Source organism: Lissotriton helveticus, chromosome 10, assembly GCF_964261635.1.
Source record: "Lissotriton helveticus chromosome 10, aLisHel1.1, whole genome shotgun sequence".
Classification (NCBI taxonomy): Eukaryota; Metazoa; Chordata; class Amphibia; order Caudata; family Salamandridae; genus Lissotriton; species Lissotriton helveticus.
The window spans coordinates 654,047,212-654,074,680 of record NC_136071.1 but is presented as its reverse complement, the minus strand read 5'-3'; the positions used below and the strand labels follow the sequence as shown (position 1 = coordinate 654,074,680).

The 27,469-nt window shown below is 43.4% G+C and overlaps 1 protein-coding gene across 4 annotated transcripts in view; it reads left to right on the top strand.

Moving 5' to 3' along the window:
• The window catches only part of LOC144784431 (multidrug resistance-associated protein 1-like), a 1,265,484-nt gene that overhangs the window by 740,673 nt on the left and 497,342 nt on the right, over positions 1-27,469 (top strand). For all 4 annotated transcript variants that reach the window (XM_078663181.1, XM_078663182.1, XM_078663179.1 and 1 more), the window contains one exon: positions 4,044-4,211. In XM_078663181.1, the coding sequence (XP_078519307.1) occupies positions 4,044-4,211 (168 nt within the window). The remainder of the gene's footprint in view (positions 1-4,043; positions 4,212-27,469) is intronic.

Genomic DNA, 27,469 nt, shown 5'->3' with positions numbered 1-27,469 from the left:
AATATCAGATACTGCCCGGCTTTAAATACAATAGTGCCCAAAGCAGGATAAAAATGAATAGTTAAATTTATCTTGAAGCCACGCTTTCTCTATATTCTATATTCTCGTGTGCTGATAACAAAATCACATTCAATGTTTTGTCATTTGTGCTTTTTAATTTCAACAAAAGATTTAAAGGTCGGTGCACTGTTCATAATTCTCTGGTATTCTCAGATTTATGGCATTGGTGGACATCTCTGGTACCTCAAGTGATTGCATCGGGGTACTGGAGCCTGATTACAGGAAGGACATTTGTCTGAGTCGATGGACCACCAGTAACAGCCTCAGCTACGACACCTGACTCAAACTGTGATTATGTCTGACTCCTGGGATCCTGCCTGAGAAAAAAAAATGTCTGATGGCTGGGACCCCTAGTAATGGCCTAAGTTACTACAGTTTGCAACAGAAAATGATTTGTGTCTGATTCCAAGTACCACCACTGAGCCCTAATGTGATGCAGCCTTATTGCAAGAAAATACGCCTGACTCCAATGACCTATAGTATTAGTGTAAGGGGCTGCATCCTGCTTTAGAATGATTTGTTTCTGACTCCAGAAATCTTTAGTAACAACCTAAGATACTGCACTCTGCTACAGATTAGATTTCTGTCTGGCTCGAGGGACCTCGAGGGACCTCCAGAAACTAGCCTCAGATACTGCACCCTGCTAAAGAAAAAAAAATATGGCTGCTACTAACTGCCTAAGGTGCTGCAGTCCTGTACTATATACCATACTACAGTTAAATCTCCACCCTGGCTGTTGAGTCTCCATATTTGTAGTCTATATAGAAAAGTAAAAAATGTAAGACAAAAAAGTAGTAAAATTATTTTTATGTTAAATATTACTGTTAGATAATTTAATATCATTATTTTAAATGTAGAGCAAAATAAAAAAGTAACATCACTAGTACCGTAATTTTGAATTACATCTTTAATTATTTCAATATATTAAAGGAAATATTAAATCGAAAATATTTTTGGATCTTCAACTTAAAAAATAAATTTCCACCTAAAGTAAAAAATTCCAGCATTTTATTATGTGTTTATAATTATTAAAAAATGAAGGTTGCAGTGTCACGGCGAGGACACTGTGCCAAATGGCACTCCTTGTGAGACGTGTTCTCACACAATATTTCTGATTGTAAAGATGCCAATCTTATAATAAAATTTATCCAACTTCATATGTGACATTTGTCCATAGTTCATTTATTCATATAATTGATATATAGTTGTTTTCTGTAAATATGTATATATGCTCTGCCTAGACCTTACAGTTGTCTTCCTCATTTTTTCATCACTTCATCTCTCATTCTTCACGTGTCTAACTTTCCATTGACACTTCTTCTGTTTTCTTTGCCACACACTTTCAAACATCCATTAGTGCACTTTCATTCAGTTTTTAATTTAAATCAGACGAGATGTAAGTTACCTTTTCATATAGTCACATTAAGCATTTACTTTTCGGGTAGACTCACGAGTTTAGACATACTCGCCTAAGATGGCCGCCCCACCGCATAGTCCTATTTCGTTGTTCACCATACTAGCTCAGACCAAACCGATTCACAAAGTTCGTTGCACGCACTTATTTTATTGACATCGTGGCAACCTCGTACACTTCACCCAAACGCATTTTACATCATACATTAACATCATCATTTTGCGTAACACACAGCATTTCGCAATTCGTTTTTCCATGTAAGATGGCTGACAGACATTTTGTCCCTTTTCTACCCACACTTAAAACACCCACCCGGCAGGCACTCTGATCAACACACGCCATTCAGACCCTGAAACGCGTCTTCAAACCATTCACTCGAACTGAATCAACACTAGACATTAATGCGGTAAGACTCGTTGCCACTGCTCACGCTGTACCTTGAACAATACAACTCACTAGCGCGCATGTCGTTACGTGAGCAGACCGTCCATATAACCGAGTCGTGCTTAGTTTTTAGCACTTTTGCTTATAGTCACACAAGCAGTAAAATTTCCAGCATGCCTCATGGGATTGAACAAATTGCTTGTTGCACGTATTTTTTTCTGCAACAAACACCAAGCACTACATGCACCGTATTCGGCACAGTCCGTTCTTCCTTGTTTAATTTTTCACAAATTGTTTAATTTTTTACCCATTGATTCTTCTTTTCACGTACGTCTTCATCACAACACTCGTGTGCCTCCTTTTCACCTTTTCACCAGCCACAGCATTTTCTACATTTGTGCTGTTAAGTGGTATGGCAACCATACCTGGTCTTTACCCAGTACTTTCTCTTTTACCCCACAGATCATATGCAATCCCCTGATGAAGAGCGAGGTCCCGAAATGCATAGGGATATATACGCATTGTAATGGATCGCACTTTGTTTGAAGGAATGATACTTTAGTTCATATGCACCCGTATTGGATTACCATACAAAACTACCATTGTGAATCCAACAATGTATCAATTATACGAATAAATGAACTATGAACAAATATCACATATGAAGTTGGATAAATGTTATTATAAGATTGGCATCTTTACAATCAGAAATATCGTGTGAGAACACATCTCAAAAGGAGTGTCATTTGGCACAGTGTCATTGCGGTGACACTGCAACCTTCATTATTTCAAGTTTTCACTCCCCTAGGTCAGAGGGAGCGTACTGTATGGCACCCAAAAGTTAAAATTATTGCGAAACACCAACGATCTACCCAGTCTACAATATTTATCACCAGGTGTGCCGCACACCACACATTTTTTTTTTATAAATATTAAAAGCCACCTGTAGAATTATTTAGAATTATTTAATTATATTTTAATAAACATTTATGTTACATTATTTTATAAATTCAAAAATGGTTGTTGAAATATTTACAATTACATAACAAACATGTATTTTTACACACACATATATATTTATATTTTTGTTACATTAAACTATATTAATTTATTTCTTGCTATTTTAAATCACTGAATTTAATTTAACAGTTTTTCCTGTAGGATTTTCTTTTAAGTCACTACGTCCATTATTTTCTATGGTAGGATGCTGCAGGAAAAGCAGTTGGCCATGTGTGGTGCAGGACTTACTCTGAGATGGAGTACTTTACTACTGTTTTGAGTTCCTTTTTGGCTGTAGTAACTTTAGAAGTGCAGTTCATAAATACCAGTGGGCTGACTATTTTGTGGGTGGGTGCATGTCCCTTCTAAGTCCCTCCCTAACCTTCCCTAAACCTCTCCTTACTCCTCCCTAAACACCCCCCTTTAATAGTGAGCGTGTCCCTTTATCCAGCCACTCCTAGTCCCTCCTGCATTTACTACTAAGTGGTAAACTAACATGTATAAGGGTCTCTCCATATAAAAGATAGGAGAGGTGGAGATTTACAGTTGTAGGTGTGTGAATAGCATTTTGTGGTACTTTAGTAGTACAATTGTACAAGTACTAAACATAATATAGAAGGCAGTTTCTGAATAGGCCCCACTATGTCAATATTATCTAATACTAATTCCAGGCTCAGCCTGCCTGATTCACAACCTTTTCTACTAACACCCATACATAAGCCTCTTGCCACTTCACGAATAAGTCATTACAACTGCTCATCAGATTACATCAGATTTATGCTACCTCTACTGGAAAAGGTTAGCATTTTGACAAACTTCTCAGGGCAGCAGCAAAGAAATATTATGTGCAGAAGTCAAAGCAACGTGTGGCTCAAATACGGCTCAGCTATGAATGCACGTTGTTGGAGGCATGGCAGAAAAATGCAGTAAGATCTCTTGGAACCTGGTAATAACTCTCCTGCACTTTGTTACAGTCGCATGAACATTTCCTTAGAAATTCAATTCTTCTTCTTCAGTTTGTATTTGTCCTTTTCCATGTGTTCTCTTTGGACTACCCAGGTCATTGATGCCAAAGGTACTTACACATCTGCATGTGATGAACGGTTGCCTTAGATAGTGTCCGACCATTCCAAAATAGACTAAAGTGTGTTCTTCTAAATTACGTATTCAATGTTGTCTTTCTCAGGGTGTGAATCTATCCGGAGGACAAAAGCAGAGAATAAGTGTTGCTCGAGCTGTGTATAGAGAGTCTGATGTCTACCTGCTGGATGATCCACTTTCTGCTGTTGATGCACATGTTGGACAGCATTTATTTGAGAACGTTATTGGACCAAATGGTTTACTCAAGGACAAAGTAAGTTGGACTACAATTTTTATTTAATTAAAATACAGTATAAACTATGAGGCAACTAGGTTGTTTCGTTCCTTGTGTGTGTATAAGGATGACGATATCTGAAGTTTGGACTCACCACATATCACCAGGAAGGAGATTTGATGTAATACCTAAATTGCTGGTCTTGTATTGTGGAGAGATGATTTCTAATCCTTGATTAAAGCATCCTGGGATTATGGACTACTCAATCTCCCTTTGTCTCAAATGGCATATGTGGTAATATTAAGGCCTTATAATGACTCTGGTGGTGTGGCAGCGGGCCAACACGCCAGCGCTCCGCTGTCACAACGCCGAGGCCAAATTGAGATCTCCTGCCAGATTCTGACTGGAATCCAGGTTGAGCGGTCCTGCAGCGGCTGGCCCGTGGCAGTGCAGTGCTAAGGCTCATACGTGACTTCCATGATGTTGGTTTAGCTCAGGACACATTATCTCATTAAAGTCAGTTCCACCACTGGCCATTCAGTAAGGGAAGTGGTTAATAGGTATTTCGGTACACTAATTAAACTGAACAAGGTTAACTCTTTATAATTTAATTTCTATAAGCTTTAGTTCAACAACAAGTGCCATAAAAGCAACATTACAATAAATATGTACAGTGTTTAAAAATTACAAAACATATCATACAATAGATACTAGCTCTTCCACATATGAGAGCAGAAGCATTGCAGCTTTCTTAAGAAATTTGTTGCTAAACTAGTACACATTTCGTTGTCTGCTTCCCACAGTTGATGCTCAGATTGTAATTAAACAAACCATTGCTATAAATCATCCATAGAGAACAATTACTTATTAAAAAGTGGTATGTGTATTAAAAAGAATACTGAACGTTATGTACAATGAAGACAATAGTTGATTCTAAAAGAAGGGGCAGAGACATAACAACAAACATAGGGGGCCAATCATTTAGCTAGTGCAAGTTATGACATCTCGGTCAGGTCACCACAGTTGATGCTCTAGTTGTAATTTGTAAAACAGAGCTATAAATGGACTCCCACATGGAACCCAAGCTATTTGTTTATGCATCTGGGGTGTCTCTAATCAAACTTTGCAGTATACATCCTAGTTCTTAATACCCACATCCAACCCAAAAACTTGGCAACGGAACATGCATGCAAAAGCAGAGGGTCACATCTTAGGATTCTAAGTACAGTAAACTGTTGTACGGTTTCCACTTTCTAAGTAGGAACTGTTCGTTTGGTGGACAGCATAAACAGGATGGTGCCAGACTGATTCTATGCACCCCCTCAGAATATGTTGACCTAAAGACCTGCTAGCTCACAGTGCCACCATAAGCACCCCTAAACCTACTTAGGTAACAAATGGTTTGGGCAACCTCAAAACAGGACAACCCTGACTCCCCAGGGAGTCCTGGTAACAGACCTAGAGCCTTTTCACTCAGTCACTCATGCATGCCCATAGAGATTCACGAAAAATACACAGAGGAGTTTCAATATTTATTGAACCGTTGTGATTCTTGTATAAAATATATGCGCTGCAATGATTAATAGACTGAAGCAGATAAAATTGAACAGCAATATGAGTACAATGAAAAGGATACATGATTCCACCATTGCGCTAAAACAGTGTGTATATGCATATAAGTACTTTGTATAATGTACTCCTGCCATGCGCTTCCTATCCTAATTGCCTAGGGAAGGTGTTCTGCTAAGAATCCCCTACTGGATTATCTAAATCTCCATCACCTGAAAGTAAGTGTATGCAGGTACAAGTTGGTCACAAGTTGGACATCCCTCCTCGTAGAGGGATTACAGGAATCAGCTGGGCTAAGATTCTGACCTCACGGTGACAGCAAAGCGCTCCTCTGATCTGAACATGGAAATGCATGCACTTTTATAATAGCAATATCCATGAATCCATGTCAAGTCCTCAACCAGGCCGTCATTGTTTATCCTCTTGTGAAAGCTATGTAGCACCTTACAGACTAATAACAGACAACAACATTTGCACAATGTGTATGTAGACCTTGTACTAAATGTTTAAGGTGTATTGATAGTGTACTTATGAAGTGAAATTGTAAGCAATGTGGATTGAGAGGAACTAATCCTGCATTGTCATGCATTCAAATGTGTGTCAAACGTCATTGTGTGGAAAGAGAAAGCAACTTAAGAAATGTGTGCATATAAAATGGCAGTGTTTCTTCCTGGGTCTAACCCAGCCACGAGACACAACTATTTCTGGTCCCCAGTTGTTTACAAAGAGGTTTGATCCATTTCTGATGAAGGCCAACATAGCCAGAACAAGCAACCAGAACGAGCAATAGTTTCTACAGAGCTATTGAAGGCCGGATGCAGAACACATGCACCTGAAACCCATTTGGTGATGAAAGTTTTAAACAGCAGAGTACCAACCCTGAACTAAGAGTAAAGCTTCTTGTTTAATGACGCAGTAATGGGGCCCCAATATGGTTCCAAGGAGCTAGAACATTTAAAATCTAGGAACCTTCCCGTCGATGTTGAGCTCGCTACTGCTCGAGCCTCACATTAGGATGTCCATGGCCGGTAGTGTTTTTTCAGCAATTCTGCTGTGAGGGTGGGTTGACGAGTCGGATTTTCCCAGAGTTCCCTCATTCCTATATCAAGTAGCAGCTATTTAGTTTGCTGACACCATTTGATTGTGTTGGATCTATAAGCATCCATGACGTCCTTTAGGGCCGTGGCATAATGAGATAATTCTGATGTGGCCCATAGCCTTCTCTAGAATAGTAATGGGTGCAATCTAACATTGCCAGCTAATGCCTTCATACCCATGTCGAGCATAAAAGGTTTCAGCGGGTTGCTAGAAGGGAGGAGAGTCAAGCTTTTCAGGAACTTGCCATCTGATCTTGTTAAAGGAGGTATACTAAAACTCCCCTGGGTTCTGAACCATATAAAACTGAACCCAAGGCTTTGGCATTGTAAATCTGTAAGACAGGAGCAATTGGTTTGCAAAAAGAACTACTAAGTTGTTTGACTATAACACCAGTAATCTGCCTGTGTTTGAGAGACACTGCATCCACTTGGGGTAGTTGAGGCCAAAAGTGACACCCAAATAATTAATGACATCTGCCCTCTTGAGTGGCTTGTCCCCCAATGTTACTCTTCCTTTATATGATCTATGTTGCTTGAACAACATATGCTTCGTCTTTGCGGCATTGATCTCAAGTACGCACACTCTGCAGATCTCCGCAAAGCAGAGCAGCACATGCTGCAAACCGCTAGGTGTTTTCAAGATCAGCAGAGTGTCGTTCGTAAACAACAATATGGGCGTTTCTGTACCAGCCAAGGCAAGGGTATCAGTAGGGAAATGTGAGAGGAAGTGGACATTGTTATTAAGAAATAAAGAAAAAAAGTGGGGGCCAAAACACAACCTTGGTGAACACCTTAATCAATGGGAAACTGGTCAGTAAGTTCACCCTGGATGCCCATCACACTTGAGCATAATTGCTCTCATGCAAGCGGATTTTTAAAGTTAGCAGATCAAGTGGTATACCCAGTTCACAAAGACCCAGCCTTAGTTTCTTATGGGGAATTAGATCAAAAGCCAATTTGAGATCGACAAAGGCTACATACATGCTGCCCTTGCTGATTTCCTCTACACTCCAGTATAAGAGCAGAAGAGCAGAAAGCAGAAGACTTGGTCTATAGTGCTTATTCTCATACGAAAACCCGGTTGGAAGGATGAGAGAAAAGCATTGTCAGTAATCCACTCCTGTATTTTGGGAAATACAAGATGTGAGAATTTTTTTTGACAGTCAATCAAACTAATTAACCTATAGTTTACTGGCAAATATCTATCTCCTTTTTTATGTATAGGGATAACTTCAGCACCCTTCCAGGAGTCTGGAATAAGACCCCACAGGCAATAGTGTTTGCCAAGATTAATATATACCTAGAACAGTTGGCTCTATCCTTCAAGAATATATCAGTGGGTATGCCATCTGGTCCTTGTGCTCTGCCTCTGGCAACTGCATCTTAGGCATGGGACACATCAGCTAGCTCAAATAATGGCAGAGTCAAGGCAGATGAACAAGATATGATCGGGTCACTTAGCTCATTATCCACAGTACAGTATAAGTCTGAAAAGTGGTCAACCCAGGTGGAGAGAGGGATGAAATTATGTAGAAGGGGCGCTTGCCATCTCTTCCCCATGTGTCCAGAGACCAAAATCTTGCAGGGTCCTTTGCGGAGCAGGCTGTTTTCAGTTCTTGTCAACCCCCATTGTCCCACTCTCTTTTTGCCAGCGCCTGATTTGATTTATAAAACTTCTTCGCTGAATGGCCCTGCAGCTTATGTGAATCAATCATTGACCCATGATCCACTATGCATGACAAACTTGTGGGCATTTCTGCTAAACAGGATAGTAGGTCCTCTCTACTGGCGGATAAAGTGTTGGGGGAATCAGCTAACAGGGACCATTTAATTTGCTGCATAGCAGTGGACGATTGTATGTCCCTAGTTTTAGCCAGGGTGTGGGGGTTGGCCACCATTTTAGCGCAGATAGATTCCATGTGACGCAGGGGTAGTTATGGTTGCTCTCCAACCTCTCATTAATGATCATATCCCTGAGGAGTGGCCAGAGTCTCACATCTAATAATATATAATCTATACAACTGAAATGGAGCAGATTTTGGCTTAGTTCCTGTCAGATTTGGACCTTCCATTTATTGCTCTAAGCCTTAACTTCAGGGAGAGTGCCTTGAGCTGTGCAGCAGCTTCTCTCCATCTTTTTATAGCAGGCAATTCTAGTCACGGAATACCCCCTGTCTCATCCTCCTCCATAGCAAGGTTGACATCCTTAGTATGAAGGGGCTCAAAGGTGGTGTTAACATTCCCTGCTGTTATCAAATGTGAGTGGCAATTGCTCTTTTCCAATTGATCTTCTAAGAGCATGACAGTGTTGAACCTCAAACCCACCTTGGCCCCTCTGGCATAGATGCTGTAAATATCAATGCTCGTAAAATTGTCAAAGCCTAGGCAAATGGCGAAGATATCAGGGCAGTCAGTGTGGAGTTTCTGAAGTAGGCAATCTATTCCTGGTATAATCCACATTGTTAGCCCCCCCCCCATTGGTCGCCCAACAAGGCCTTGTGACCCAGGAAATGAAAGTTTAAATGGCCCGTTTTAAAGAGATATTTCATGCACCAGGTTTCCTAAAACAAGCAGATGTCATACAAATCAATAAAGTTGTTCTAGTCCGGGAGTAGGGCCTTTGATCTAAAGTCAGCCATGTTTATAAACACCATAGCTTTAGTTTGGATGGTGGTGGAAGATGGAGAGAGGCTGACCGGGCCTGGAGAATCAAGGATGTCACATAAACCAAGATGTTCACCTGCAGCCGAATCGTCTTGTGGGATGCTCTGGGTGTTAGAAAAGGAAAAGGCATCATACTTCTCACAGTCGAGAGAATAGAGTTGCTGCTCAGAATCTGGAGGGTTATTGAAAAACAGTGATTGTCAGTCTACATCCCATGTAGGGGATCCTTCACATATGTGGGACGGGGGAGCACACAGATCCGTTTGACAGCTGTGTTCTGGACGCCTATATTTGAATCGAATATTAGTGTTGAACAGGGAGGAAGTTCAAACATCAAAAGTCACTAAATTGTCAACTAGAGCCCGCTTTACAAGAGTTAACTCAATACTATCCAAATTTGAGCCAAATTACGAATGCCTTCTAGCTCCAAGGATATGAGTGAACAAAAGCCCCACAGCTGTTGAATGCAGTGGATGGTTTTGTTTATTAATGCATCTTCGCCTTTATACGTGGGAGGCACGAGTTTGGGGGCGTTAATCAAAAATATAGAGTAGCTGGAGTTGGGAGCCAGGGATCCCAGCTGAGGAAAAGGGTTTTGCGTCAGAACTGGGGGGATGCCTTGTTAATTCAGGCTGATTTCTGAAATGGCTGCGTAACTGGGAAGATATTGGGGTTGTCACAGGCCTATGCTCATATATTCTGGTCCCTTAGTATTTCTGCAAGGGGTGTCACCTGGGTGGAATCATGGGATACTGTTGAATTTTAGTCTCAATGGGCCTTTGTTTCCTAAACAAGGGCTGTTTATTCATTGAGTGTGTGATGCATGTATGTTTATCAGCGGGATGAGTAAGTAACTTTTGTGAATAATCAATTAAGTGTAGTAGAAAGGCGGGACACCAATGCTTTAAGGTCCCCCACCTCCCCCCTGAGATCTTTGATTTGCGGGGAATGATAGGCTGTATCTCCTGGGGGGGGGGGGGGGGGCAGTAAATGGCGGGGATTCCAACCCTCTACTTGTCTCTGGCAGTGACAAAGTCTGTTCATCAGGAGGAATACAGCAATTACTGCAGGAGATAGAAAAAGGAGGGAGCTGCTCACTAGGCAGGACATGTATCGGCTCTAAAAGAGATGTGCCTGAAACAAAATGAATGTTAGAGCTGCTTTTGCTATTGAGTTGACCTTTGAAGTAGCTCAAAATAGTACAAGCTTCTTTATTGCGCTTAGATGTTGACCCTGCTTCGTCTTGGGATTCCCGAGTAATCTTCGTTCTAGGAACGCTCCCCCAATTGACAAGCAGCTTATTATCATTTTTATTTTATATACTAAGCTTGGGGTCAGATTGGGTTGGTAAATCTGTACTAATTAGAGATTCGACCTTTTTTATTAGAAGGTCTGTCTCTTTATGGGTGCAGTCATCAGGCTTGGTAGAACTTTTGTTTGGCGATGCCCTAGGCTTGGTCAAATACCTTTTGGTTACCCATGATGCAGATAAAAGAAATCCTTTTGTGAGGCCGTGCACTAACCAGTGCAACTTTACCTGGAATTTAAGAATATAAAATGTGATGCATCAATATCAGGAAATGTGCTGTGTAGCCCCCAAACACTCAATCTGTTGGCGTACAACAAGGGTGAACATGAGAACATCACATGCCCCAGCCCATGATTAGGTGTGGTTGAGCCAGCATAAGAGAAGACCTGACTTATGTTTTGTTGCATAAATGACAGTGCCTTAAATGTTCAAATGTTTGAGCCTAGAAGGTAGGCCCGGCCCAGCCCATCCTCCTCTGGGCTCTGACAGGCAGGGATGAACCGGCCATTGGCCTGGGCTTTGCCCAGGCTCGTCCCGTGCAGCGGGGCTTTGCTGGAGCTAAATAGAGCTAAACAATGAGCAGGGTGGTGCAGGGATTCTGGGACTCGTGGTCCCCTGCGCCAGGATCATCCGCGGCTTCCCCCAACAAAATTGTTGCAATGTCATTGCAGCCCTGTGCCAAGATGGGCTGTCATGGCACTAAGTAGCACTAAACAGTGGGTCTGCTGGTGCACGGATTCTGAGACTCATAGTCCCCTGTGGCAGGATCACCCACAGCTTCCCCCAGCAAAAGTCCAACAATGTTATTGCAGCCCCTTATTAATCTATACACCATAATGTGCCTACATCGTTTACCTTTCTGCATTTTCTATTTCTTTCCCTATAGTATACATTTCTTGTACAACTTGGATGTAGCACCTACCCACAAATTAACAATTTGTCCCTAGCAAATATTTTTTGTCAACCATTAGTACTATCAGTGAATATTTAACCCATTCAAGTTCAAAGTTGGCACACAGAATAGCCAAGCGATGACATCTATTTTCGAACAAAACAGGCTACTTTATTACGCGAAGATGCTTTTCTGTTGAAGTTTGCTCCTTCACAAAGCATACTCCTGATATATATAAATTCATTATATCTCATGAGCCCTGACCTTTCTTACAGAAACATGACCTGATTGTTCTTCTGGTCCTATTGTTTTGGTAGCTTACCAAGCTGGATATTCAATAAGTAGCCTTGCTGACAAGTAAAACGCAGGTCTGACTATTATTTATAGATCTCTGTACCACTGTGTAATTAATACTACCGTTTTTTTCCTCAAAATATGGCATGTATTACCTTTTGTCTTCAGGTTAGTGTGGTCACTGCATTCTATGGAGCTTTAATATATAGCTCTCCCGGACACCTACCTTAATTTAGTAGCTATCTCTCTGAGTATCTAGCACTGTTCATACTAAAGGCCTCAAATTCTCAGTATAAGAAGATTTGAACTTCGATTTAGACAACCTAAATTGCCCTTATTCTTGCCACTCTTATACAAAGTTTAGCTGCTGTTGAAAATACTCTGATTATTTATTTACCCACAAGTGAGGCTAGACACATAGTGGATCCCAGTGTTACCATTTTACATTCTGTGCCTTCTGAATCACCTTTAATCCGACCTCAAACAGATCATTTTGGTGCACCTCTTTTTCTTTCCATCACTGTCCAAAGTATTTTTTTTTAATTCACCGACTTCTATTACTTCACGCCTTAGGCCTGATACTTTTACAGTCCAAAATGTTATAGGTTCTCACCAACTTTCTTTTTGTTCTTGGTGACGATGTCTCATCCAATGCAGTTAATTTTGATCAGTGACACTTATGGGCTTTTTATTCCAATGTATCGGCTAAATATCTACACAGAAGAGCTTCTCAATATAAAAAAGAAATGTAAAGTGCTAGAATGAAAATGGCAATACTTGGGTTCCCTTGAAGATAAGAAACACATACATCACTGTGTCACTGTAATCAAGCTGTACTTGGCTGATGAGGCCGTAACTAGGGCAAAACTGTTCCTGGGTTGCTTGTGTTCCGGTTTAGGGAGGACCTAGCTCAGCATTTCGGCCTGCACTGTTCCATGAGGAGCAGGGTCAAGATTGATTTGCATATGGCTGAGTCCAAACTGAGGAGGCATGGTGAGCAAAGGAATGATGGGCTGGAGTGCTACCCAGAGCTTTTGCCAATGGTTTGACTTATTGCAAGCAACTTTTGTGTGTTTCATGTACTGCCCTAAGTGGCATGGGTGTGCTCAGACATGGGCCCATGCTCACTGTGTCACTAGATCCAAGCTGGACCTGGCTGATGAGCCCATAACTAGTGCAGACCTGGTCCTGAGTTGCTTGTGTTCCGGTTCAGGGATGACCTAGCTTCGTAGTTCAGGCTGGACTGTACCCATGAGGAGCAGGGTCAACATTTATTTGCTTATGGTTGGGTTCAAACTTAGGTGGCACAGTAGGCAAAATAACAATGGATTGGAGTGCTACCCCTAGCTATTGCCAGAGGTTAGACTTATTGCAAGCAGCCTTCCATTACCTTTTTGCGTGTTTCATGTATTGGCCTAAGTGGCATGGGTATGCCCAGATGTGGTTCCCCTGCTCGGTCTGTCACTGGAACCAAGCTGTACCCGGATGATGAGGCCATAACCAGGTCGAAACCAGCCCTGTGCTGCTTGTGTTTCGGTTCAGGGAGGACCTAACTCTGCAGTTTAGGCTGGACTGTTCCCATGACGACCAGGGTCAAGACTGATTTGCTTATGGCCGGGCCTAAATTGAGGTGGCATGGCGAGCAAAAGAAGAATAGGTTGGAGTACCACCCCGGGCTATTGCCAGTGGTTAGACTTATTGCAAGCAGCCTCCCATCTCCTTTTGTGTGTTCCCTTGAGAATAAACATGTATATAGAAAAGTACCACAATTCCATTTACATCACTCGGCATGCATATCTTATGGCAAGATCATTTTGGATTGATAACTCTGCACAGGATATTTTAGAAATTGCAAAAACAAATACCAATCCCAAGACTATCATAATTTCCCCTTCTCCATCTCCAGAGCTTTGCAATAAACCTTCTGTTATTCAATGTGAAAATAATGAACATCTATAAGTTTTGAACCACAATAGCCTCCACTCTTATCCCGCTATATGGGTGATTTGGGAGTAGTTGCCAATTGGGTAAAAAAAGTAAGAAAAAAAACAGAACTCCTATCTATCTAGTATTGGGGTATCTTTCATAGATTCACATGCCTGAATCATTCCCTGTCATCTTAGTGGGAGTCCCACGGTACAGAAATAACAAAGTAGTAAGTAGTAAATAATACATTTCCATAGGCTATTATGGTTGCAACCATATACTCTATAGCCTATTAGTCTCCTTTTACAAAAAGGACCAAACTGAAAACCTAACCAGTCAGCAGCCAGCACCCTCTAGAACCTCCCAAGAGAGGCTGAGTCCCTCGGATTTTCACCGCACTTCGTTGTGTAAGAGAGTCTCCCTGAGCTCTGCTCTGGTTCTTCAGTTTTCTCAGATAAGTCTCTTTTAGATTTCTTTAAGGAGAATGTCTGATAAAATAGGATTATTTAGAGCCTGTAAATCCTGTGGGAAGAATAGAGTGCATGTGGACGATGCACACACAGATTGTATTTATTGTCTCTATCCCAGCCATGAGACAACACCTTGAAGGATAGAGAAGGCAGACTTCTAATATGGCTAAAAAAGAAGCAGTCTGCTTCCTCTGATGTGGATAGCAACACATCCTCTATGTCACACAAGAGGCCCAGGTCGCCTGAGGGTCAACCTGAAGAGAGAAGGAAGCATTCTAAAGTCTCTCATTTGACCAAGGAATCTCTTAAACAGGAGAAACAGCCCAAGGTCTCCTCAGAGATTGCATCCCCTAAGTCTCCAGGAACGTCTAAGAAAAAAACAGAGTCATCTACCCAATTCAAAGGTAAAACTGGCCACAAAACTTCTTCGGCGTAAAGTTCACCGTCGATGCCGGTGTCTACTTCAACAACGACTACTGTTACTCTCTCGTCATCGAAATCGTCAACGGCGTTAACCACATCTACGGCAAGTATAAAAGGATCCATACCGTCGGCGTTGCCTTTATCGTCGACGATTACTCCATCTACAAGAGTGAAGACCTCATCATCGACGAGCCTGTCGGCAAAGCCATCGTCGTCGAAGACATCAACAATGACACCACCGTCGATGACGAGACAGCCAACGACGAAACCGTCGACGACGATACCATCGTCGACAACAATCCCATCATCGTCAATGACCCCATCGTCCACTGAAACTGTTCAACTGATGGCAATCCCACCGGCTGTGGCAATACCGTCGACTATCACTGGTTTACCGTCAACGACATCCCCGACCAACCTCAAAAAATCCAGTTGGTTATGCAGGTCCGTCAAACTCGTTCCAGCAATATGCGCAAAGTCAATTCAGGACGCCAAAGATTTCTCCGCTACCTCCCAGCCATCTTTTGGATGTAGAGGATTTGGATGAGGACGAAGGACATTTTTGAGCGGCACGTAGTCCTTCTGAGCTGAACGTGAAATATCAGAAGGAGGAGGATGACTATGATGATGAAGAGCAGTATTACCAGCATTATCCGGCCCCTTCTGCTCAGTATAAGCAATATAAATATTTGAAGCAGTCTAGTCAGCAGCCTGCACAATTTCCTCTGGCATTAATTCTAGACCTTCAGAATATGTTGGCAGATTATGAAAGAAGGTTTCCTCCTGAAGAGGATAATGTTGTAGCTCCTCCACCTCTGCAGGTAGCTCCTCAAACTCCACTACCTCCACCTCCTGCCACTCCTGGGTTGGCACCATGTCCCATGACTCCTCTTCCTCCCAGAGAAGACCCTACTACATCTGTGGATGAGCTGGAAGAAGGAGAGATACCAGACCCTCCTCCATCCACTGATGAGTGGGATGACTACATAGCACCAATGCCATCCCCGCCGCCTAATCATCCTTCAGAGTCTCCTCCGGAAGATATCAGAGGATTCCATAATGTTATGGACAGAGCCACTAACAGATTTCAACTTCCAACAATTGTGAATCAATTGGACTGTTTCCTCTATGATTTTAAGGCCCAGGCAAGAAAGACTGTTAGATCAATACCCATCATTGATCATATTTGGCAGGAAGGAATAAAGGTCATGAAGGTGCCAGGTTCTGTGGTTTCTGTGATGCCAAGGTTGGACAAAAATATAGAGCCCCAGAGGGCTCTCCTGTGTGTCTACCAAGTTACCCAAAGCCTGACTCAGTGATCTCTCAGGCAGCTCAGAAACGATCAAATATTCGTCTACACCTATCATTTCTCCACCAGACAAGGAGGGCCCGCGCCTTGATTCAATTGGAAAAAGATTTTCATCGATGGCGGCAGTCTCAGTCAGGGCTGCTAACACTTTGGCCATTTTAGCCGTTATGATAGGCAAATGTGGTCTGACATAGGCATGATGAAGGATGTCATTCCGGAAGATAGTAACGAGGAGTTTCTTAAAATACTCACTACAGCTGGTTTCTCCAGGCAAGGCTCCAAACGAAAGCCAGCATCCCATGGCTGTGATTCATTCCGCAAGCAGTGATTGTAGCAGGATACCAGCTGCTTTTCCTTTCCCCCTGAATGGTGCGAAAATCTCCGAACATATCAACCAGTGGCGGGACATCACTTCATACAAGTGGGTCCTGGATCCAATCTCTTATGGCCAAACATTGGAATTCATTCAAAAACCTCCCAATACCCCTCCCAGGTGATCGTACACCCCTCACCTTCACTTACTCAAAAAGAAGCAAGTGTAATGCTTCAGAAAGGGGCAATAGAAAAGGTCTCTTTTTCCCAGAGAAGGAAAGGCTTTTACTCCCGCTTCTTTCTCATTCACAAAAAGTCGGGAGAGTAGAGGCCTATCCTAGACCTCAAAAAATGTAACACATTCCTAGAGAGTCAAACATTCAGATGGTCACACTTTCAGACAACCTACGACACCTCAACAGTAGCGATTTCATGACTTAATTGGATCTCGAGGATGCATACTTTCATGTCCCTATTCATCTGTAACACAGGAAATTCCTACGGTTCAAAGTGGTTGGTACCCACTATCAATTCCGAGCCTTCCATTTGGCCTCAAATCAGCACCAAGGACTTTCACAAAATGTTTTGCTGCAGCGGCAGCAGCCTTGAGAACCAAAGGTCATAAGGTATTCCCTTACCTAGACGACTGGCTGCTAAAGGTGCCATCTTCTCGCCTAGTGAAAAATGCAACAGACGATTGACTCACTCTTTTTCACAAATTGGGTCTGTTAATCAATTACCAAAAATCTTCGATCTTCCCAAACCAGATAATGACATTTCTGGGTGCCAAATTGGACACCATCCAGAACAAAGCTTTTCTTTCCCAGGAAAGACAACAAAGGTTAAGAGCATTAGCACTCAAACTGTACAGAAAAAAGTGTGTTTCTGTGAGAATGTACAAATCTCTACTGGGAATGCTCTCCTCGGCAATAGGTCTCGTGCCGCTGACTCGATTGCACATGAGGCCTTTTCAGGAGGAACTGCAACGTCAATGGATTCAAACCACAGGTTCATTCGACGACGTAGTCAACATCACTCCTCGGATGAAAGGGGCTCTACAGTGGTGGACTAAGACTTCACATCTGTCCCAAGGCCAGTCTTTTCTTTCAGTCATCCCAGATTACATAGTAACAACAGATGCGTCTATGGGAGGCTGGGGAGGACACTTACAGGACCTGATAGTGCAAGGGAAGTGGTTCTTGACTCAGCGGCAGATGCACATAAACAGGTTGGAATTGAAAGCCATTTTCCTATCACTTCAGGCTTTCCTTCCTCGAATACAGGGGTGGTCGGTGTTGATCCAGACAGACAACACCACAACATATTTTATATCAACAAACAAGGAGGCACAACATCTCTGACTCTGTCACAGGACGCACAGCAGTTGTGGAACTGGCTGATGCTCCACCAAATTTTCTTGACAACAGAACATGTCCCAGGTCTCCGGAATACCTTAGCAGATACCTTGAGCAGAACGAACGACAGCTGCCATGAATGGGAGCTGGAACAAGAATAGCTGGACAAGATATATGCAATCTGGGGAAAACCAGAACTGGATCTGTTTGCGACCCAGATCAATTCAAAATGCCGATCCTTTGCAAGCAGATTCCCTCTCCCAAACTCACGGGGGAATGCTCTTTTGATGCGCAGGTCAGGGATCTATGCATATGTTTTTCCCCCCATTCCTCTGATACCCAGGGTCCTCATGAAGATGAAATGGGAACACTGCCGCATGCTGCTGATAGCCCCCAGGTGGCCCAGACAACACTGGTACTTCTTCTGTCGGAATCTCAGCCCATCCGTCTATTGCCAACACCAACGCTGTTGACCAAGTACAAAGTCAAAGTGTATCACCCGGATCCAGCTTCTCTGCAACTGCATGCTTGGCTCCTGAATTCTTTGAATTTAAAAATGGGAACATTGCGCAAGGGTGTAAGGACATTATTGGCAAGTCTAGAGCTGAAAGCACCAATAAGACTTACAGGCTTCAGTGGAAGCGTTTTTGTGTATGGTGCACATGCAAGGAGGTAGATCCCTTTCCCTCTGCTCTAGAAGATGTCCCACCTTATTTGCTTTCTTTAGCAAAGTCTGGTCTTGTACACTCATCAGTTAGAGTTCAACTGGCTGCTATATCAAGATACAGACGATCGCTACATACTCCAGCTTTATGGTCCTCAAGAGTCGTAAGCAATTTATGAAAGGACTGTTTAGAAGTTTCCCACCCATTAGAGCTCCACCCCCAGAGATGCAGCTTAATGTGGTGTTATCTCAATTGCTAAAACAGCCATTTGAGCCCATTCACAAGGCAAAATTGAAGTACTTAACCTGGAAAGTAACCCTTCTTCTAGCGCTTACTGTGCTTCACTGATCAAATGGTCATTCTGAGGACAAGCCCTAAGTTCATCCCAAAAGTTCCTTCGAAATTCCACTTGAATGAGCCAGTCATTCTGAGAACTTTCTTCCCTAACCCTTCCACGCCTGCAGAAAGAGCACTCCACAGCTTAGACCTAAAGAGATGTCTTAAATTGTAATTACAAAGGACTAAGGACATACGGAAATCGAATCAGTTATTCATAGCTTATTGTCAAAGCTGTTAAGGCACTGCAGTCCCTAAAGCTACCAGAGCCAGAAGGATAGCGAGCGCAATACAATTTTGCCATGACAAGGCTGGCAAGCCATTATCAAGGACTAAGAGCACACTCCACTAGAGCAGTTTCAGCATCAACTGCTCTATTTGCCAGAGTGCCACTTGAAAGAATCTGCAGAGCTGCGACATGGAAAACGACGCACACGTTTGTGCAACATTACTGCCTGAAGTCATCACATCGGGCTGACACATCTGTGGGACAGGCAGTGTTAAGGTACCTATTTTGTTAAGGTAAGCCTCTTTCAAGAGAGGTTTTATTAGCTGATGTTTTGGATGCAGTATATGTTTCTTAAATATATCTATGCATATTTGTTTTTCGCCTTTGCTTGTTAATATGCAAGTATTCTATGCACTGTTTCATGTTCAAATCATTGATCTATAGATTAATGTTGCATGTATGCTTATTTTAGCACGACCCACCGTCCACAAAGATGCTTTTTTCTGCCGAACCTATATATGTATACATGCATATGTTTATATATATATATATATATATATATATTAGCTACTGGCGGTCGCCAGTAGGTGTATATATAGTTAGGATTTTTTCTCTATGGGATTTTTGAAAATTCTATGTCTAATACCTTTGGCGTTTGTGGACGGAATTGGCTGAAAAAAGGGGGGGTCCCAAAACGCGTTTTTCCCATGTTAATTTCCATAGGGCGGTTGGCCTCACTTTTAGCCCGAACGGCTGAATGGATTTGCATGAACCTTTGCAAAATTGTAGGGACTGTTAGCCCGATGTGCCTTTGCTAGGTCTCAATATATGTGCTCCAGTGGATTTTGATAAATTAACGTTAAAAAAAATATATATATCTGTAACAGCGCCCCGGGTAGCGCTCCGGTTCGCGTACTTGACGCGTAACGGAACTTGGCGAAGCGAAGCTGATTGGCTCTCCGGTGTCTGTCAACATTCTAAACAGTCCGGAGCGGCCGCCATCTTGTCTCTCGGTAGGATCGAGAGACAAGAGGAGGCCAAAACAAAGGGGGAAATGACCATAAGGGGGCATAGTAGATCCTCCGTCACCCTCTAGGTTTGATGTGGAGGCTTTAAAAGGGCCCCGCGGGGCAAAAAAAAAAAAATCTTTTTTTTGGCGTGGGGAGCGCCCGGTACGCTTTTGTGCAATGGGCGGTGGTAATCTAAATGATGAGGGGGGGGCAGCGTTCAAAGCACATCAGCGTGCATAAACACGAAAATGTTTTGATCTACCACGTACTTGACTTATCTCTAGCTTTATTAATACAATAAACAATAATGAAAAATCGACATCAATAGGGTTGTCCGTATTCCCAGTCAGTACCCTTCCCCGCCCGCCATGTGCACAAAGACCGCATACATCCCCCATAACGTCAAGGCTAAGTAACTAGAACGTCATAAGGAGTTGCAAGTCGCTCCCATACTGGCGCCATTTTGGTCGAGGCCAGGCAGTCCAGATTATAGTTCAATGTCTCCAATAAGTAGCGGCAGGACCAGAATCCCTTTCGGCAGTTCTGGCTTCGTCATTACGAGCACTAGAAAACAAGACATTCTGGGTAATACCACCCTTGACGCAGCACTTTATTCTACAAGATGGTGTCTTTCAAAAGCCAGGGGTATAGGAGTATGTAACAAGCGGTCCATTTAATTGAAAAAACTAAACGTGACAAACGGTTGCAGGATCAGTGAAGGTTGATTTTATAATTGAAAATATAACAGGATCAGTTACAATAAAATCGTTCATACGCACACCATGGGCGAGTATCATGGGTAACATTATTTCGAAGCTTTATTAATACAATAATCAATAATGAAAAATCGACATCAATAGGGTTGTCCGTATTCCCAGTCAGTACCCTTCCCCGCCCGCCATGTGCACAAACACCGCATACATCCCCCATAACGTCAAGGCTAAGTAACTAGAACGTCATAAGGAGTTGCAAGTTGCTCCCATACTGGCGCCATTTTGGTCGAGGCCAGGCAGGTCCAGAGTATAGTTCAATGTCTCCAATAAGTAGCGGCAGGAGCAGAATCCCTTTCGGCAGTTCTGGCTTCGTCATTACGAGCACTAGAAAACAAGACATTCTGGGCAATACCACTCTGTAAGGATTGCAGGTTGGTTCCACAGGAGCGTCAGGAATCCGAAGAATATTCCACAGCCTTCCCCTACGGCCTTCCGACTCTATCAAGCACTAGAGTACGAGAGACACGCCAGGGGAAAACAGGGAGACAAAACAAGGAAAGTTTTGGGAGGGAAAAAGTTCGATGGTGATCTTCAGGTTTGGATGCGTGGTGCTTCAATGCAGGGAACTGGATAACAGGTAGGCTGCAAATATAAAGTGAGTAAGTTCTCTAGCTATGACACACTATATGAATACTGTAAGAATATTACACAGAATAATATCACATACCCCAGATTCCTAACTTGTCGCTGAATAAGCAGATGTAGTGTATCTAAGGAACGTCTTCTGGAGCTGTGGTGGGAATGACACAATATGTAAATGAGTACTTGTAGACTATGTACTGATGTAATGCTATAATCTACTTTGTTCACTTCTCACTTTAACTGTTTTGTAGCAGGCTTTGAAGAAGCATTCACTAACAAGGACTTGGAAAGAACCTGTAGCCCACTTCTTCTGCTGAAGTATGCCCGTCTAGGAACACCAAAACAAAAAGACATGTAATCATATGTGTAACAATCGTACCCAAACATATATAAGTAGCGCAGAAGCGCTTTTACCGTGATTCCCTGTAGTGTAGCAGAACTGCACCCACTCTGGTCCACGCAAGAATCACACCCAATGCAAGGATGTGAAATTCCAGTAATCAAATCCAGTAAGGAAAAGGAACCAGATACCATCAGGAGCAATATTGGAAATGGAGAAAGGGGGACAGGAACAAAAAGGACCCTATCTAACTATCTACAACAGAGGTAGGAAAAAACCTACATCGGACAGCGGAGAACAAGCCCGGCTATCCGAGGAAACAAAAAGTAAAGGGTAAATGATAAGCTGAGCCCAGCCGGATGGCGGAGCAAAACCCGGCCGCCGGGCGAGACTCAAGGGCAATGGGGGGGGAAAAGGAAGGATCAACGAGAGTAACGTACAAAACGGCACTAGGAGGTACAAGTGCCCAGGTCTGCACGCCAGTAAGCAGCGAACCGCTGCGGACAGTAAGCGTTGTACGGGGCCCGCTCAGGAGCGCGGGGGCCGGCAACGCTCGGCACACCACAAACGGGAAGTATCACGAGGAAGGCGGAAGTCAGGCAACAGGATACAGACGGATGCGGAAACAAAGGGAGCTTGACGCAAGAACGTGAAGCGTCGCTCCTTGTTTCCTGGTGCTCTAAATAGCACTTTACTTAAAGGACCAGTGTATGGGAGTTACGAGGCATGACAGTACACTCCCTCCACAATGCTCCCCTCCTGGTTTGGGCTTGTCAGGATGTCTTTGATGATATACTCTTAGTAATCGAGGTGCATGGATATTTGAAGCGGGTTACCACGTGCGCTCCTCAATACCATAACCCTTCCAATGAACCAGGTATTGTAATGTGTTCCTTACTCTCCGGGAATCCAGGATAGCCTCAACCTCATATTCTTCTGCATCTTGCAGAGTGATAGGAGCAGGTCTTATAGGTACTCTAGTCCCAGGTTCAACCGGTTTGAGTAGTGACACATGGAATACAGGATGTATCTTCATTGATGGTGGTAGGATTAGTCTTATGGCGACAGGATTGATCACCTTCTCCACTCTGTAAGGTCCTATGTATTTGGGGCTGAACTTGTGTGGACCCCCCAGAGTGATGTATTTAGTGGAGAGCCAGACCTCATCTCCTGGTATGTAATTGGGTTCCAATCTCCTGTGTAGGTTTGCTCCCTCAGTGTATCTCACCTTAGCCATTTCAAGACTCTCTAATGCTTTCTTCTGTACTTCATGTAGTCTTTCTACCCTGTCGGAAGCAGCAGTGGTTGGACATTCGGTAGGAATACCGGAGGGTAACAACTTGGGGTGATAACCATATGAACAGAAGAAAGGAGAGGTGTTGATGGAGGAGTGTATACTGTGGTTGTAAGAGATTTCAGCTACCCAGACTAACTCATCCCAATCCTCTAGGGTTTGCAACATCTGATTCCTTATGTACTGTTCAAAACACTGGTTAACTCTCTACGTTTGCCCATCTGACTGTGGGTGGTGACTGGAAGACAAACGGACGTCTATTTGGAGTAATGAACATAGACTCCTCCAGAATCTTGACACGAATTGGGCCCCTCTATCGGACACCAGGACAGCAGGAAAACCATGCAGTCGAACTATCTGTTGCATGAATATGGATGCCAGTTCTACTGCAGTAGGTAGGCCCTTTAAAGGCACGAAATGAGCCATTTTTGTGAATAGGTCTACTACCACTAACAATGTATTGTTCTTCAGTTTCGTGAGCGGTAGTTCCACTATAAAATCAAGGGACACAGTATGCCAAGGGCCAGAAGGAGAGGGTAATGGCATGAGAAGGCCCACGGGATTGAGGCGTGATACTTTGGTTTGTGCGCATACAAAACATGTCTTCACAAATTGTTCAATGTCTTTCAGCATAGTAGGCCATCAAAAACGGTCACGCACTGCTTCTGTGGTTCTTTTAATCCCTGGATGACCTGCTACCGGATGAGAATGGTACCACTTCAGAACCTGTTCCTGTAACTCCTTTGTCGGTAACACCACTCCCCCTTGTACCCGCACAAGTCCTCTTCTCAGAGACATTTCGTGTGCCCCTACCACCTGCATCATGTCTACCGAGGCTTGACTATTTCTGGCCTGTGTTAGGAATTCATCCTCGTTCTGTATGGTTCCTATGATATTTGCTCTGGGAATGATATAGGTCTGCTCAATGGGGTCTGAAGGGGTATCAAAACCCATTCGTGACAGGGCATCTGCCTTGCCGTTTTCCCTCCCAGGTCTATATCGGACAGTGAAGTCGAATTCACTGAAATATTGTGACCAACGTAACTGTCTCATGGACAGGGCTTTGGCTGATTTGAGATATTGGAGGTTTCGATGGTCTGTATATACTACGGCAGGATATCTAGCCCCCAAGAGGTACTGCCTCCACTCTCCAAATGCTTTCTTGATGGCTAATAGTTCTTTGTCCCCTACGGCATAGTTATATTCAGCAGGGGTGAACTTATGCGAGTAGTAGGCAACTGGATGACACTCGCCAGTCACTGCATCCGCTTGGGACAGTACACCTCCCACAGCCACTTGAGAAGCGTCCACCTCCACTACAAAGGGCAATGCAGGGTCTGGATAACGCAAAACAGGGGCACTAGTGAAAGCCTTTTTTAGGAGCCGAAAGGAAAGATCTGCCTCACAGGACCACACAAAGGGAACACCTTTCTTTAATAGAGCTGTAACAGGTGATACCAACGCTGAGAAATCACGGATGAACCGTCGATAGAAATTGGCTAGACCCAAAAGCTCTGGATTTCTTTTACTGAACGAGGAGCAGGCCATGCTAGAACAGCCTCCACCTTGGAGGTATCCATACTAAGACCTCTAGGGGAAACAACATATCCCAAAAAGGGTACCTCCCTGGTGTGAAAAGTACACTTTTCTAGCTTACAATACAGATGATTGTCAAACAAACGTTCTAATACATTGCGTACATGTTGTTGGTGTTCAGTCAAGGTAGAAGAAAAAATCAACAAGTCATCTATGTAGGCAATCACATAGATCTCAAGCATGTCTTTTAATACTTCATTAATGAAGAAATGAAACGCCGCAGGGGCATTGCATAGCCCAAAGGGCATCACAAGATACTCAAAGAGACCGTATTTGGTGCAAAAGGCCGTCTTCCATTCGTCTCCCTCCTTGACCCGCACCAGATGGTAAGCCCCACGTAAGTCTAACTTAGTGAAATATTGGGCATTGCGTATCTTGTCAAGGAGAGAGGCGATGAGAGGTAGGGGGTAACGGTTCTTTATTGTGACGTCGTTTAACTTCCGATAATCAATGCAGCATCGCAGACCCCCTTCCCGTTTCGGAATAAAAAATAAAGAAGAAGAGGCCGGGGAACGAGATTGTCGGATAAACCCTTTTTTAAGCATGGAATCCAGATAGTCCCGTAAATAAACATTCTCCTTTTCCGTAAGGGCGTAGACTCTGCTGCAAGGAATCCTAGCTCCTGCCTCGAGATCGATACGGCAGTCATAAACCCTGTGTGGGGGGAGAACCTCTGCTTCCTTAGCATCAAAGACTGCCTGTAGGTCTTGATAACAGGGCGGTAAGGCAGGACTAGACGTACTACTGTCACTGTCTATACGTAAATCTTCTGCAGCTGCCCCTACTACGGGTGGAGGATCGACAGAAGGAAATGTCACTGTAGAGGTTTCCCAATTGATAATAGGGTTTTGAGACCTCAACCACGGGATACCCAGCAGCACCGGAAATTGAGGTGAACAGATTAAATCGAACATCACTACTTCGTGGTGATCAGGATCTATAGTCATGTGAAGTGGAGTGGTACGTTGGGTTACGGGGCCAGAAATAAGAGAACTGCCATCAATAGTGGTGACGGTACTGGCTATCTCCTTCTTTGTATAGGTTATCATATTCTCTTTTGCCCACTCTTGGTCCATGTAGTTTCCAGAAGCCCCAGAATCAATTATTACCAATACATGTAAACCAAGTGCACCTTGAGTCAAATGTGCTGAGATGTATAAATGATTTGTAGGAGTGGTGCTAAGGTCAGAGGAAGAGACTGTAAGACCAGATCTACCTGGGTTCCTCGTCTCACAAGAACCCAGGCTTATTAGTTTCCCGAAAACTTGGATTGTGTGGGCTTTACCGGGCACTCTCGCAAAAAGTGACCTGCTTTACCACAATAGAGGCAAAGCCTAAGAGTTCTTCTCCTCTGTCTTTCTTCGGGAGTTAAAGGACCTCTAACTATACCTATCTGCATAGGTTCGCTGTCTTCACTGGGTTTCTCAGGAGCGCTCTTTTTCTCCTTTGTGACAGCATATCGGTACTCATGCTTCCCTCTCTCTTTCTTTCTTTCTTGGAAGCGATGATCAATCTTTACTACCAAATCAATCAATGCCGGACAGGAGGTGGGGAGGTCAACTATTTGAGATAGAGCATCCTTCAAATCATCCCGCAAACCCCTGTAAAATATAGTACTCTGTTTTACTTCAGGCCAGTCGGATTCAACCACTAAGCTGCGAAATTTAGTTATATAAGACACTAAATCCTGAGTACCTTGTTTAAGGTCTAGTAATTCGGTATCAGCTGAATGAGTATACATATGTCTGTCGAATAGTTTGCGGAATTCTCGCCGAAAAGACGGGTAGCTATGTAATAAAGGGTCATCCCTGTCTACTAATGGAATAGCCCAGTCAGCCGCTGACCCACTGAGGTATGAGATTACAAAAGCTACCTTGGCCTGGTCTGAGGGAAAACAGGCGGCTTTACATGAAAAATGTAATTGACATTGGCTAAGGAAAGCAGCGCATCGCGCTGCGTCTCCTGCAAACCTCTCAGGGGGTGCCAGAGGAATGATAGGGGGAGTGGTTACTTGTACCACTGGCGTTCCCCCACCTGTAGCCCCCGAAGGTTGGTGTCTCTGAATAGTGTCTACCCTTGCCATTAGAGTTTGAGTTTCTACCTGCAGACTACCTAACATACCCGCTAAATCTGCCAAAGTTACTGCTTCGAGATCCATGACGCTCGGGCAGAACGTACCACGTGGGCTTCACGTTCTGTAAGGATTGCAGGTTGGTTCCACAGGAGCGTCAGGAATCCGAAGAATATTCCACAGCCTTCCCCTACGGCCTTCCGACTCTATCAAGCACTAGAGTACGAGAGACACGCCAGGGGAAAACAGGGAGACAAAACAAGGAAAGTTGTGGGAGGGAAAAAGTTCGATGGTGATCTTCAGGTTTGGATGCGTGGTGCTTCAATGCAGGGAACTGGATAACAGGTAGGCTGCAAATATAAAGTGAGTAAGTTCTCTAGCTATGACACACTATATGAATACTGTAAGAATATTACACAGAATAATATCACATACCCCAGATTCCTAACTTGTCGCTGAATAAGCAGATGTAGTCTATCTAAGGAACGTCTTCTGGAGCTGTGGTGGGAATGACACAATATGTAAATGAGTACTTGTAGACTATGTACTGATGTAATGCTATAATCTACTTTGTTCACTTCTCACTTTAACTGTTTTGTAGCAGGCTTTGAAGAAGCATTCACTAACAAGGACTTGGAAAGAACCTGTAGCCCACTTCTTCTGCTGAAGTATGCCCGTCTAGGAACACCAAAACAAAAAGACATGTAATCATATGTGTAACAATCGTACCCAAACATATATAAGTAGCGCAGAAGCGCTTTTACCGTGATTCCCTGTAGTG